Source organism: Sciurus carolinensis, chromosome 8 (genome assembly GCF_902686445.1).
Source record: "Sciurus carolinensis chromosome 8, mSciCar1.2, whole genome shotgun sequence".
NCBI lineage: Eukaryota > Metazoa > Chordata > Mammalia > Rodentia > Sciuridae > Sciurus > Sciurus carolinensis.
The window spans coordinates 132,246,090-132,260,799 of NC_062220.1; the positions used below are offsets into that span (position 1 = coordinate 132,246,090).

The window sequence follows — 14,710 nt, forward strand, 5'->3', positions numbered from 1 at the left end:
GGGTTCCTGATTGGCTGGTGCATCAGCAACTCGGAAAGGGGCGGGAAGCGGGGGGGACGCAAGGCGACTGCTGCGCTTGGAGGGGCCGCGGCGGCCGCACGAGTCGGCGGCAGGCATCCGGCGGTCAGAGGCTGTAAGAGCCACAGTCGCCTGGAACCAACAGCCGACGTCTCCGCGCATGGGCCGGGCGCGAGGGGCGGGGCGCGCGTCACGTGAGCGTGTTTTGGGCACGTGACCCGCGCGGGGCCAAGGCTCGCCCCCGCCCGCTCCCTCCTCCCCTCGCGGGTGTGATCCGAACGGCCTCGCCTCACCGCCTAGCGCCCCCCTCAGCCGCCGCCGCCGTCGCCGCCGCCGCCGCCGCCTCGGCCCGCCGGCCATGTCCCCCGGCCGCCGCCGCCGCCGCCCGAGCGCGGCGCTCCCGCGGCCCGCCGCGCGCTGAGCGCGGGCCCGTGCTGCCGCTCGCCCGCCCCGGGGCCCCCTTGTTCTCCGCGCCGCCGCCGCCGCCGCCATGTTGGGTTTAGAGCCGCAGCGGAGCCGCCGCCGCCGCCGCGGGTGAGGGAGGCCGAGAGCGGAGCCCGCCCCGCCCCGGGGCCCAGGGAGCGGGGCCGCCTCGGAGCCCGGCCTCTCCCCGCCAGCCGCCTTCCCGGCCCGCCGTGCGAGCCGGCCAGCGAGCGAGCGAGCGCCGGGCCCCGGCCGCGCCTTCCGCTCCCTGCGCGAGCGAGCGAGCGAGCCCGCCGCCGCGGGGCCCGGCCACAGCCTGCAGCGGAGCCCACGAGAGGCAGCGCCATGGCGGAGCAGACCTACTCGTGGTGAGTGTGGGGCTCCGGGAGGCCGGGGCGCGGCGGGTGGGGGGCGGCGCGCCGGCCGCGCGGGGGGCAGAGGAGGAGGAACAGGTGCGTGCAGGGGCCGCGGGATGGGGGTGCACGCCCCCTTTGCCCCCGGCGGAGGGGCGGCTGGTGCTCCGTAAGGCGGCGAGCGGCCGCGGGGACCGGGCGTCCGAGAAGGGGGATGGAGGCGGCGGCGGCGGATGTCATTTGGCCATGGGCGGAGCAGGTGATGGAGAAGGGGAGTCTGACCCCGGGAGAGGGAATCCCTGCGGATGGGAAGTTGAATCCGACTGGCACCCCGGACCCGACGTGGGACGGCAACTGGGCAGCGGGAGTGGAAAGGTGGAGAGAGGCGGGCCGGGGCAAAGGTGGGCCACTGGCTTGAGAGGAAGCTCGGGTGGGAACAGGTGATAAGAGGCAGAACTTGCAAGTTGCGAGCGAGGAGCAGCCGTCCTCTCTGTGGGGCTGCTCTTGAGCTCTGGCATCCGGAGCTAAGGGGGAGTTGGTAAGGTGGGCAGAGGCCCAGGAGTGAGGGAGGGAGCCCGGGGCACCTGGCAGAGGGGAGTTGGAAGGGGGGCCTGTTTGGATAACCACCGTCTGGTGGCGGCAGGGGATGGGCAGAAGCCTTGTCAGGGTTGCGCCCGTGTTCTTAAGAATTTTAAGTGTGCTTGTGCCTTAGGCCTGTTACCGAGATGGAGGATCTGCAAGTTGTGTCCATTGCTGTGCGACTTTTGTAGCTCACCAGTGTCTTAACAAGCATACTTGCAGTTTAGGGGCATACATATCCTGAGAAGGGAATGTCAAGGTTTGGGGAAAGAGGGAAGAGAGGACTCCTTTTCTCATGCAGAGGTGGAAGATTTGCAGAAGGGATGGAAGGAAGAAGAGAGTGAAGTATGGGAATCGTGCGGTGGGAAGTAATGGCTCGAGGGTGAGGAAGCAAGAAATGGTGATTGTAGGTGTGGGGATGGGAAATCTGGTTGCAATCTAGAGAGATTGTTTGAAGGTGTTTTATTCTTTGAAGCAAATGTGGTTTGGGACAGAATGGTAGACTTCCATTCTTAGAAAAGAGTACAGAAGAATGGAAAGTGTATGGCGTTTGGAGTTGGAAGACCTGATTTGGAAGTCTGGTTCACCCTCTAACTTGTTTTGTAACTGGGCAAGACTTTAGCGAGTTCTTCATTCCTTTTTCCTTATCTTTAAAAAAGGGGAATTGCCTTTTTTGCAGGCTAAAGATTAAATGAATACCTTTATGAAACATTTGACAAGTTGGGAAGTGCTCTCTTCAATTGTGAAATGCCATAATTATAACTTAATTGTAACTATCATAGGGAAACATGAAAAAATGGGTAATGTCTGAATATAAAGAATGGTTTTAGGTAGGAAGCCTTAATCAAATGGGTGATTTGTAGTGTTTGGGATCATGATAGATTAAGAACTTGTATCCTCACATAGGGAAAGAGATTAGTGATAGAAGATAATAATTCAAAAGGGAACTTAAATAAGGTAGGTATACACAATTTCAAGAAGATAACATTGAAAAGACAGTAACTCTGCAAGAATTAAAATCTTAATGAATAGTCCTGACTGCATAGTATTTTAAAAAGATAAACTTATATGATAGTTTTGAGCAGCAGTGCCGCATCTTAGTAGCAGGTGGTGTGGAACACAAGGTTACAGTTCACACATTCTTGTGGATGAAGTAAGAACTGAAGCTGGGGGTGATTCTGTCATGCTTCTTGATAACTCATCTGGAGCTTCTCCTACTCTGGTCCGGATGAGAGTTCTCATGGCTGCTTTGTTTTTACTGTATTGTATGGAAACCATCGGTGATTGAAAAAGTAGAAAGTAGAGTGGTTGAGAAATGTGGAAAGTGTTTTTACTGTAGATTAGCCACACACTACCTCTGTGTAATGTGGGTTGGCTCTATTAGTTAAGGGGGAATAGTTTGTGAAATTTGATAGTTTTATTCCAAAATTCTTTAGATCTCAGTTCCCTTTATTTAGGTCACAGGCAATGAAGTTCCTAAAAAATCAGGATGCTAAGCTAACCCCTCACCTCTAGCATGTTTTGAGATGGAGAAAGTTTTTAAATCATCTTGAGAGAAGGGGGAGAGATTTGGAAAACTGGACAACTTCCTAGTTCTTCCTGAGTCAGCTGAGCAACAATAAAAAGAGCTAATACATGGCATTTAATATACACTTATTAATTCTCCCACCTCCCTAGGTAGAGGATATTTTCCTATTTTCTATAGAAGATAGTCTGAGAAGGTCAAATGAAGTGGCCAGAGCATTTCATCCGTGATTCATTCTTTTGTTTAACATGAATTCTCTGTTTTACCTGTTTTAATTGAAATATAAATATAGAAAACATTCCAAAAAGTATCTGTGTAAACTGATTTTTAGATTACCTATAATTTTGCAGTATCTTTGGTACTCTTCCATTGGCTTGTGCAAACAAAATTAAGGATTGATTTTTTTAAAAAACAGACTTGCATTTTACTTATTTGTATGTGGCCTTCAGGAAAAATCAACCTGTGGAGACTGCTGTGGCACCGTAGATTTGTCTGAGGATGGAGTCAGTGAGGAATGTAGACACATATGAAAACAGGCTCCTTTAGGATTTTTCATGTAGTTAGACATATAAACTATAAAACAAGATTGGCCAGGAGTTGGTAATTAGTGAAGTTCAGTGATATGTATATTAGAGGTTCATTATTTTAGTCTATTGTTTTTTTGGGGGGGCATCAGGAATTGAACACAGGAGCACTTAACCACTGAGCCACTCCTCAACCCTTCCTATTTTTTAGTTTGAGACAGGATTTTGCTAAGTTGCTAAGGCGGGTCTCAAAATTGCAATCCTCCACCTCAGCCTTCCAAGTCACTGGAATTACAGTCATTGTGCTCAGCTAGTGTTTTGTTTTGTTTTTAATATTTTTAGCTGTAGATGGACACAATATCTTTTATTTATTTATTTATGTGGTGTTGAGAATTGAACCCAGTGCCTCGCACATGCTAGGCGGTGCTCTATCACTGAGCCATGTCCCAACCCTTGGCTAGTTTCAATACTTGTATTTCTGTCTGCATCCATCCCTCCTGTTCTTGTGTAAATACTGAATCTCCTCACTAAACACTCTCCTTTGTCCTCCCATCGTACCTAGCACGTCGTCTTGCACATAGCCCCTGTTTAGTAAATTTTGAGTGAAGATGATAGTAAATTTTCAGGATGGTTCATCCTTTGTTAAAAGAATATTAAGAGGGAGGCTACTGAAGGACAAATGTTTATTATTCATGTACTTATAAAGAAGAACCTTTGGTAGTTGGATTTCCTGATGTCCCAATGCTTTAGATTGAGGAATGCTGTCTCATAAAGTTGTAGATAAAAGCTATTGAGAATTAAAAGGAGAACTTAAAATAACTGGTAGTAACACCATGATCTTTGTCATGATGTAATGACAAAATTTTGCCTATATCCTTTTTTGCACATACACTGAGGAAGTAAAAGAACACATGAGAAAACAAACTGTGCAAACTAGACTTATTAATTTGAGAAAAACACCTTTGTTAGTGTAGGCTTATGAGCAATTGTGTTAGTGTAAATTCTGGAAGAAACAGAAGCTTGTCTTGATGTCTTTGCAGTACTGATATGATTGCACTTGGACCCTGCTAAAAATTACTTTTGTTTAAGTTAATGTTTTTGCAGGGTGAAAGGAAGTCAGTTTGTCCAAATCCTTCAAGTGAATTCATCAGCAAAATATTATAATTTGATTCTGCTAAGGTTTCACAAGTATTGCAAAATAAGGAAGATAAGACTCCAAGAGTATAAATAATTTGCCTAAGGATGCAAATGGTAAAAGGACCCAAAGGCAAGACAGTTTGACACTAAGATTCTGAGGCTGAATCTGTCATTACTCTAAGACAACCATTTTTTTCTTAAGTTCCTGTACAGGCCTTCTCTTTGGGTTATCTCCGTTCTCCTGAGTGGCCTTCTAACAACTTCAGCCAGATCATGGTAGTTCTATGCTTAAAATTCTGCAGTAGCTTTTGACCACAGTTAGAATAAAATCCTAATTCCTTAATGCAGTTCTTCATGTTCTGGTCTTGTGTTTATCTCTTAAAGATGACAGACAATAAACTAAATAAGTTATACTAGGGTAGGACCCTTTCTGTTTTGGCACTCCCCCTCCCCCCTGGGGGTGTATAATAGATAGTTGGGTAAAATTATACTGGATTGATGAATGAGAATGCTTCCATCTGTGCTATTTTAAAATCTGATTTCAGGGGTTCATTATATGGAGGTGATATATTATTATGATAATGGGCATTATCACGTTATGTATTTGCAAGTAGCACTAAAGCTGAGAATGAACAAAAATGCAGGTCTTCAGAACAAATGGAAGGCAGTTCTAAGTGAGGATTATTGTTGTGATCATTGTATCTGACATGAGCATATCTGATTGTAGCTGCTAAAAGTTTGTTTTTGAGAGAAACTAGTGGGAAACATATGTCTAGAAGTATAGATGTTAGAAGATTGCTTATTATTTTAAAAACATGTTTTGCCTATAGTTAAGTGCTTTGATAATATTGTTTGGGTGATGCATGATTTAAACTAAAATTAGCCAAAACTAATTCCATGAATTGGTATTTAAATCGTTCTTCTCAATGTTTATTATGAAGCCCTTAGGGGAGAAAAAAACTAAAGAGTTTGTAACCATATCAGCCTGTAATTATCAAGTAGTACTACGAATTTAAATACCCACAGTTCTTATATTTCTCAAAGTAGATTTCTATGTGTTCATTTGTTTTAGAGATGACAGTGCCATTGAATTGGGATATGTTACATAGTTCTATATAGCTTTGTTTATTTTAACAACAGTAACATTAATTATTTAGTTTTCATCATTCTTACCTGTTTTATCAAACCATTTCATGAAAAATCAGAAAATGTTCTAAGAAGAAAGTGTCTGACCAAGTACTCTTTTAGTTGAGTATTGTTGGCATCTGAAGCTTGATGTGATTGCTGTCCCTGGCAGTAAAGCCAGTGAGTATAAATTTTGATTTTTAAAATCCTTGTCTGGCTGGGGAGATAGCTAAGTTGGCAGAGTGCTTGTCTTGCAAGTACAAGGCTCCAGGTTCAATCCCCAGTACCACCAAAAAAAAAAAAAAAAAAAAAAAAAAAAAAAGCTAAAATCCTTGGCCTTTTTTGTTTTTTTGTTTGTGGTACCAGGGATCAAACCTAGGGCTTTGCACATGCTAAGCAAGTGCTCTACCACTGAGCTCTAATACCCATCCCTTGAGTTTTAAAATTCTGTAATCTATACATTGATATTCATGGAGTTTAATTTTCCTTCATAGGAATTAAAATATTGGCTTTGTGTGTTACATGTATAAATTAGGAACTGTTTGTGACTTTTAATTTCTGTAGCATATTTTCTAATCCTCACCTAAAGATTTAGAAGCAGAGGACCCTTCTGGAATTTTAACCTCTTAGGTGTTTAGAGGAGCTTCAGGTGACCAAAGCCATTTTGTAGGGGGAAATCTACAGTTAGTCCTCGTGATCCTTGCATTGAATTTTTACACTCAGCTTTTTAATAGGTCTCACTAAGGCCACAGTTTAAAATGAAACATTCCGAGTTTCTCTGATAAGACTAGCCAGAACTCCTAAGAAAATTGTTTGAAGCTATTTTTAAAGTATTATACCAGTAACTATACATTAGCCTAATTGAGATCTTACAGAATTTAATTTCTTGGCTTATAGTGCTTACCCTAACTGGGTGGGAAAATTATAGATAATCTCTATTTTGGAGTTTTTTTGATAGTGAAGAACCACTAAAGGTAGTGCTCTCAAAGAGAAGTATGCTATAGTTGTTTTTACATGTTTTTGAATATAATGAATATAAATGATCATTCAAAAAAATTCCATTTTCGTTTGAAATTGAGATATGAGCACCAAATTCTTTACTGGTTTCTTATCATGAAATCTCTAGTTTGAGAGTGAATTTTACCTCTCTTTAACTTTGACCTAGCCAAGCCTAGTCCCAGTGTTGCATTTTGCATAGTGACTGTGCCTGTCCTCTGTGAGGCTGTTGAGAGGATTCAGTGAGGTGATGTATGTAGAGTGCTTTATAAATTGCTAAGTGCTATACAAAGGCAAGCTGTTTGTTGTCTTCATTATTCGTTTGATCCCAATAGGTTTCAGACAGTTTCTCACTATAGAAAGTTTTTCTTGTTTCATAATTTAGCCAGCATTTCAACTTTTGAGATGTCCATTCTGATTAGAATGCCAAATAGTACCATATGGGAAAAAATAAAATTGTTTGTAAATGGTCCCCCACCCCTTGGTACTGGGGGTCGAGCCTAGGGGTGCTTTGGCATGTGCCAATGTGTCCGTCTTGCAGTTTGTCATTGATTTATATTGTTGTCTTTGAATAGCCATAAGGTCTCACCTTTCACATTCCATCACAACAGTCCACAAAACAAAGCTATGAAGTGAATAAAGTTAACTTTTTTCCCATATGGTAGTTTTATTTTGATCTTTTAAAAGATAATTTCCTTCATAATCTAATCAAGAGCAATGGGGTGGATAAATCCATCTCTGGTTTTCTTTGTAATGCACAGGAAATGTTTTCCACCTTTCTAAAATGCCTGAGGAGTGACTCTGAGCAGTTTCTTATCTATTTCCTTAACTCCATACCAAGTCTGAGGGGCACACCCACTTCCCTTCATCTGAGAGCCCCAGGCCTGGGCTTCACTCTTGACCTAACTAGGACATGCCCAGTAGTTTTGTTCATTGTTTCTTCAACCTGGCCATACAGACCTTTTGACCTAAATATAGTGTCTGACGTTTTGTTGTTTCCTGTAAACCTTTATTTAAAAAGGAAATATTGTGCTGATACCTGTAGCTCTTTTCTGACTTTATAAACTTAATAGAAATTTAAATTCATTTCTCACAAATGTTTATAAAAACACTACTGTTAGAAGTAAAAATTAGTTGGAAAGAACAGATTCTTTAGATTAGTGTAAACATTTTTAGAAATGCCACCTGGGACTTCAAGCCAGACTAGCTATAGTTAGTTGAATATTAGAGGTAAGGTCAGTTAACCAAGAAAGAGGAAAGAATGGAAGACTACAAACTGAGGCTTAAGAAACTCATACTTGAGAAATGGGAGGAAGTAGAGGAATCAGAAGAAAGTCCATCAGAAGTAGAATAATTACAAAGGTGCAGTGGCACAAGAAAATGAAAGGCACAAAAAGTTTCAGGGTCTGGAATGTCAAACCTTCAGAGGGAATGAAAAAAACAAAACAAAACAAAAATCAGTCTGTCGAATTTGTAAAAGGAAGTCGTTATTGAAAGTGCACTAATAAAGATCAGAGTAGTGAAGGTGAAAGTCAAATTGGGGATGGATAATGAAGAGGTAAAGGCCTCTTTGGGCTCTGAGGATTTGTTTGTGAAGATGTTAATGTAGACATAAGGGAAGTGGGAGGGGGCAATCAAGGTAGTAGGCAGTAGGGTCATAAAGGTCTTTGTTTGTTTGTTTTGTTTGTTTTTTAGTATTGGAGATTGAACCGAGGGGTGCTTTGACACTTTCTTTTTAAATAGGGAGAAAATTGTGTGTTTGAAGGCAGGGGAAAGAGGAAATCGATCTTGGAAAGAGAAGAGTAATTTTTTTAACCATATAAGTTTAGAGATACTTTTTTATCATTATGGCTAGTTAGTTGTGAAGAGAATTTAATGGAAAATGCTTAATGTGTACATACAGTCTTTTTCTCCTTTGGTATTTATATCGTCACTAGTCTAATTACCTTGTTATTTGGATGTTCTGGTTTTTCTTTTTTTTTAATTTAGTATGAAATTCAACATCTTTAAGTCTGACTTTAAAATCAGTTTGGCTTTTACTTCCACATATTTCCTTTAAAACACTTGTTACTTCTGCCAAACTAGATTACTACGGTCTGCCTCTTTATTTAAAGTGTCTCTTCTACATGGTTAGTCTGTTTTCCAAGTCTCTAATGTAAGTCTTACCTGTCTTTCAAGCTGAAATACTATCCTCTTGTTTCAGGGCCTTCTGATTGGCCCAGGAGAAATATTCTACTGCAGTTACAGCTCTGTATCTGTTCCTGTCATATGGACAGCTCTTGTGATTTTCTGACCTTAAATGACTTTTCTTCTTTTTTGGTGGTACTGAGAATTGAACCCAGGGGCACTGTAACTACTGAGTCACATCCCCAGGCCTGGGTATGTGTTTGAGACAGTCCCTCTGAATTGATGCAGCTGTCCTTGAACTTGCTATCCTCCTGCTTCAGACTTCTGAGTGGCCGGCATTACAGATGTGTGCATCACTGTACCTGGCTATATTGGATGCATTTAATGTGGACCACTTCCCATCTTGACATCGAACTTTGTAAGGACAGGATTAAAGCCATTCATTTCATGATACAAAGTTGTACATATAGTAGTTGCTCAGATTCTTTAAAAAAAAATGTTTTAGAGGTGAAATTTGCTAGATGCTAAATTTTTAGAACATCTTCCTAAAACTGTAATGACAGGTCACATAGAAAAGAGACTTGAATACTTAACCTAACATCTCAGTGCCCTTTGAAGCAAATACAAAAGTAAAATTGTTACTGTCAAGTTGGTTCAAGTGTTACAGCCAGATTTACTTACCTTCCTAACATCCTGACCTAAAGTCACCTAAAAAAGAAAAGTGACTTAACCTGGGAACCAAACACTTGAGGGAGCTGATTACAGAGGATCACAGATTTTTAGAATGGTCATATTCATTAATCTTCAGTCGTCTTGAACTGGACCATACCCTGTTACCAACTTGTTTCTACTCTCTCCCCCAAACAGGCACTTGTTAAATATGGGGTATACATTATTACTTTTCTAAAGTAGAGAAGCCCTGCTTTTTATTTTTTCCCAAATTAAAACAATTTTAGAGAAAAAATTTCAGTAATATGCTCAACTGAAAATGCTTTGCCGGAAGACTTCCTTTGAGATGTGAGAACTATAAACTATTGGAAACTAGCTTCTGAGCAGTTTAACATTTCTCTCTTTTTTGGCCATTATTTCAGTAATTCATTTTCTTGGTATTTAAGTTTATTGTTTAAAAGGCAATACAAATTTAAAAAAAAAGGAACAAGCCTTTTCTTGTTTCTAAAAGTTCTGTTTCTTTTCTCTTGTTTAATAGATTATATGGAATGGGCAATTTAAAAGTATCTCTTGGCCTGTTGTTTGCATATTTTAAATTTAATAGATATAGCAGTGCCTCGGTCTTGATGAGAATTAACTAACAACATCATCTGGAATAGGCATAAACTAGAATTTGGGGGGTTTCGTTTATTTTTGGTTTTGAACCTTTGCATGCTCTGCAGTGGTGAAAACCTATAGGCCTATGGATGATCTTTTGGTATGGAAATTCATGGATGGCAAAGGTTATTAAAAAGTCAAGGCTTAACATTATTAACCAGCTGGAGAAAAAAGGGAATAATAAGTAGAAGTAGGGGAGAATAGTGACTAGCAAGTATAATTAGACAGTAGAAAGAGAGGCAAAGATCATAGACCAAAAAGCGTTAGCACGCTTTAAGTAGGGACAACAAATGAAATATAGAGCCAGCCATTAGGAAATAGGCAGTTGACCAGAGTCATCATCTAGCAAAGCTACAGATGGTGCTAAACATCTCTGGAAGTCCAACTTTGTGTTCAGTTTAGATTTACAAAGTTGATAATGAGTCAACATTTAGTAATAAGGCAGTCTTAGCCTGCCCCAGCAGCTGTTGGGTACACAAGGTTGGGGCTTCACAGATAGAGGTTGGAGACCTTATTTCTCATTAAATAAGTCAGTAAATTCCTGTTCATTTCCCTCCCTCCCTTCCTCCTCCTCCCCTCTCTCCATTTTTAAAATTTTATTTTTGCAATTTGCCTCCTCTTTGTTTCCCCAAACTTTTGTTCTAGAATGACCCATCTTGGTGTTCCCTGTATTTAACTCTTTTAATTATTGTTCCCTTGTAAAAGTTTTGAGGACAGGACTATGTTTTGTTCATGTTTATCATTAGTGGTTGTGGCTCTGTATATATTTTTTTCAAATAAGTATTATTTCATATTTGATTTTAAAACACAATAACCTTAAAGTAAAATTATATTTAGTAAGGTGAAAAAGTATATAATATCTTTAAGTTGCTGTCAGCCCTCAGTTTAAGAGCTTAAAGGGAAAGATATCAGATATCTAAGTGATGTACATAGATCACTATCTTAAGCTGAGTAAATAACACTTATTAGACTGGACCTACTTTGATAATCATCATTGAACTTAAGAAACGTCTTAGTTATTGTGTCAGTTAGCTGTTGCCACAATAACTGCATAGCAAATTACCCCAAAACTCATGACTTGAAATAATCAAATATTCTCATGGATCTGTAGGTTGACTGGTTCAACTCTGCTCCTTACTCCGGATCTGTAAGTTGGGACGGCTCATGCTTCGTGTGTGTGTTCCTTTTGGAACCGAGGCTAAATGGGCAGCAGTGACCCAAGTGAAATTCCACTAATGGTATTGGCAGGAAGATGAGAAGACAAGGGAAACCTGTAGGACTTCTTAAGATTCAGGCTTAAAACTGGCACACTGCCATTTCTGCTTCATTCTGTGGGGGTTTCAATGCCACATCCCGCATGGATGAGAAAAGGTTTATCTGCCAGAAGAGGATGTGGGTTGTAAATCAATCAGTTACCCATAAACTTATCTAATCAATAAACACACGAGAGCCAATACTCTTATTAAATGAGAGGGGGCATGATGAATCAGGCCATACCAGATCTGGCCTCTAACAACATGGAGTAACCCACCACTCCTTTATGTATAGTCACACAGGTAAAGGGGGCCAAGACCACGGCAAGAGCTGCTTCTGTGATGAACAGGATGGGGTGGAGTTAGGGGAGCCATTTTCTCAGGGAAACTATCACAGGACCAGACAGGGAACCACTCCCACACAGCACCACATACTCCCCAGCAATCTGGGACAGACCTCTGTGGCTGCCAGTTCCTAGAAGCCAGGCCTCTGTGTCCCATGGCTCAACCTTGTCTGATTCTGCTAGATAAGGATGGCTTTCCATCGTTCTTTTTTTTTTTTTCCTTCCCTTTTTCCTTTTTTATTTAAAACATTTTTCCTTTTTAAAATTTTTAAATTTTATTTGTTCTGATTAATTGACATGACAGTAGAATGCATTTATATATTTTGATAGATCATGCATAAATAGAGTATAATCTCCCATTCTTCTGATTATACATATTGTAGGATCACATTGGTCATATAGTCATACATGCACATGAGGTAATAATGTCTGTTTTACTCTACTTTCATTCTTTCCCCCATGCCTCTTCCCCTCCCTTCACTCCCCTCTACCTAATATAAAGTATAAAGTAACTCTACCCCCCCACCCCCACCCCCACCCCCACTCCCGCTCCTTATTGTGAATTAGCTTCCACATATCAGAGAAAACATTTGGCCTTTGATTTTTTGGTTTTGGCTTATTTCACTTAACCAAAACCAAAAAACCAAAGTTAACTCCCCCCATTTACCAGCAAATGACAGAATTTCATTCTTTAAAGCTGAGTAATATTCCATCATATATATATATATATTTTTATATATATTTTATATATATAAAATCACATTTTCTTTAGTCATCTGTTGAAGAGCATCTAGGTTAGTTCCATAGTTTAGCTATTGTGAATTGAGCTGCTATAAACATTGATGTGGTTGTGTCACTGTAATGTGTTGATTTTAAGTCCTTTGGGTATAAACTAAGGAGTGGAATAACTGGGTCAAATGGTGGTTCCAGTTTTCTGAGGAATCTCCATACTGCTTTCCATAGTGGTCACATGAATCTGCAGTCCCACCAGCAATGTATGTATGAGTGTACCTTTTCCCCCACATCCTCACCAAAACTTATTGTTGCTTGTATTCTTGATAATTGCCATTCTGACTGGAGTGAGATGAAATCTTAGTTTTGATTGGCATTTCTCTAATTGCTAGAGATGTTGAACATTTCTTCATTCTTTTGCCAAAAAAGAAGTCATATGGTTGAAACCAAGGACAAGAAACCATAAAAATCTTACCCCTTTAGTGGAGGAACTGTAAAATCACATTACTAAGGGCTACATGCTAGGAGCAGCAAGGAATTAGGACCAGTAGTGCAATCTACCACAGTCCAGGTTTCCTCTTCCCTTTTATAGTGCTACTTGTCAATTTTTCATTCTGTTCTAAAATGAAACATTTCATATAAGCAGATATCATGAAGGCCCCTTTCTATCGCAGTTTGTTTTTCATTCTAATATTTATATTTTGTAAATAGTTCTTTTGAGATATAATTTATATACCATAATAATTCAGACATTTAAATTGTACAGTTCAGTGAGTTTTGGTATATTCACAGAGTTGTACAGGCATCACCACAATCAATTTTAGAACATTTTTTTCCATTTCTGAAGAAAACCTATACATATTAGCAGTTATTCCCCATTCCTCCTCATCAGCCTCTGGCAGCCACTTAATGGTCTTACTGGATTTGCCTGCTTCAGAATTATGGAATCTTACAGATATGTGATCTTTTGTGTCTCAGTTCCTTCATTTAATAATGTCTTTAAGACTCATACATGCTGAAGCATGTATGAGTGCTTCATTCCTTTTTGTTACCCAATAATTTTCCTTTGTATGAGTATACCAACATGTTTATTCATTCATCAGTTGATGGACGTTTGGGTTGTTTCCTCTTTGGCGCTATTATGAATAATTCTGCTATGACCATTTGCATATCAGTTTTTCTGGGTTAATACTTTAAGTAAATACTTTGAGTAAAATTGCATAGAGTTTCTGTCTTTAACATGTTAATGAATTGCCAGGCTTTTCCAAAACGGACAGCAACATTTTATATTCTTACCAACAATGTATTTGAGTTCTACTTTGCATCATCACCAAAACTTGTCATTCTTTTTAAAATTATAATCTTCCTAGTAGATATGAAGTAGTATCTCATTGTGACTTTTACTTGTGTGATGTTTTTATTTAATCAAGGGTTTATAAAGAAAAATGTTTTAAAAGTTAGATGTTTGTTCTTAAAAATATAGTAGTGAAGTTGAACCTCAGTTTTAGTTACCTAAAAATCTTACATAGAGAAAAAAGAATTTTAATACATGTCACTCCTTGGTGCCCATAGTCTGTTGTAGTCATTGCTTCAAGAATAGGTTGAGGGTAAGGAGATAGTGATCAGTACCCCAGAGACAGTAGATTAAAAAAACAAACGAAAACACCTTATCTTAGGGACACTTTCATGTTTAGATAGAAGACTTTAACCATATTTGACCATAGCATTAAGTAGTGTTGACTGTTGGATACCTTAGCATTATAAGAAATGTTCAATCAGCCGTCATTCTGGTTTTCTTAGCACTGACATACAGTTACTCTAAGTGACGATCATAAGCTTTTGGGTTATGGTCCATGAATGTGACAAGGGTCACAACTTAATTTACCTGATGTATCCTACTGCCTTTGTCTTTGAATTCTTGGCATTTCTGTTAGTATGAACCTAGGACCCATTTCTGAGTTCATGGATTCAAATTTAAAGGCCAAGTGAAATCCTTGGGTCATACAGTGCATGTTGTGGAGTTAAAGAATGCCATTGAGTGGTACTGTCTTTTCAGTTAAGTTCACTTGGTGGCTGTGTTGAGTTTTTGGTATACATTATGATTGTGATGATTTCCAAATATTTTTATTTTGACATTGGTTCATTACTCCTTTTTTTGGTACTGGGAATTGAATTAATTTGTGCTTAACTACTGAGCTACATTCTTGGTGCCTTTTAAAATTTTTAAATTTAGAGATAGGGTCTCACT

The 14,710-nt window shown here is 40.1% G+C and overlaps 1 protein-coding gene across 1 annotated transcript in view; it reads left to right on the forward strand.

Annotated features, from left to right (window-relative positions):
* Positions 1–312: 312 nt before the first annotated feature.
* Sppl3 (signal peptide peptidase like 3) overlaps positions 313–14,710 on the forward strand; it is a 116,905-nt gene continuing 102,507 nt past the window's right edge. The window contains exon 1 of the mRNA XM_047561100.1: positions 313–809. Coding sequence (XP_047417056.1) covers positions 787–809 — 23 coding nt within the window. The 5' untranslated portion in view covers positions 313–786. The remainder of the gene's footprint in view (positions 810–14,710) is intronic.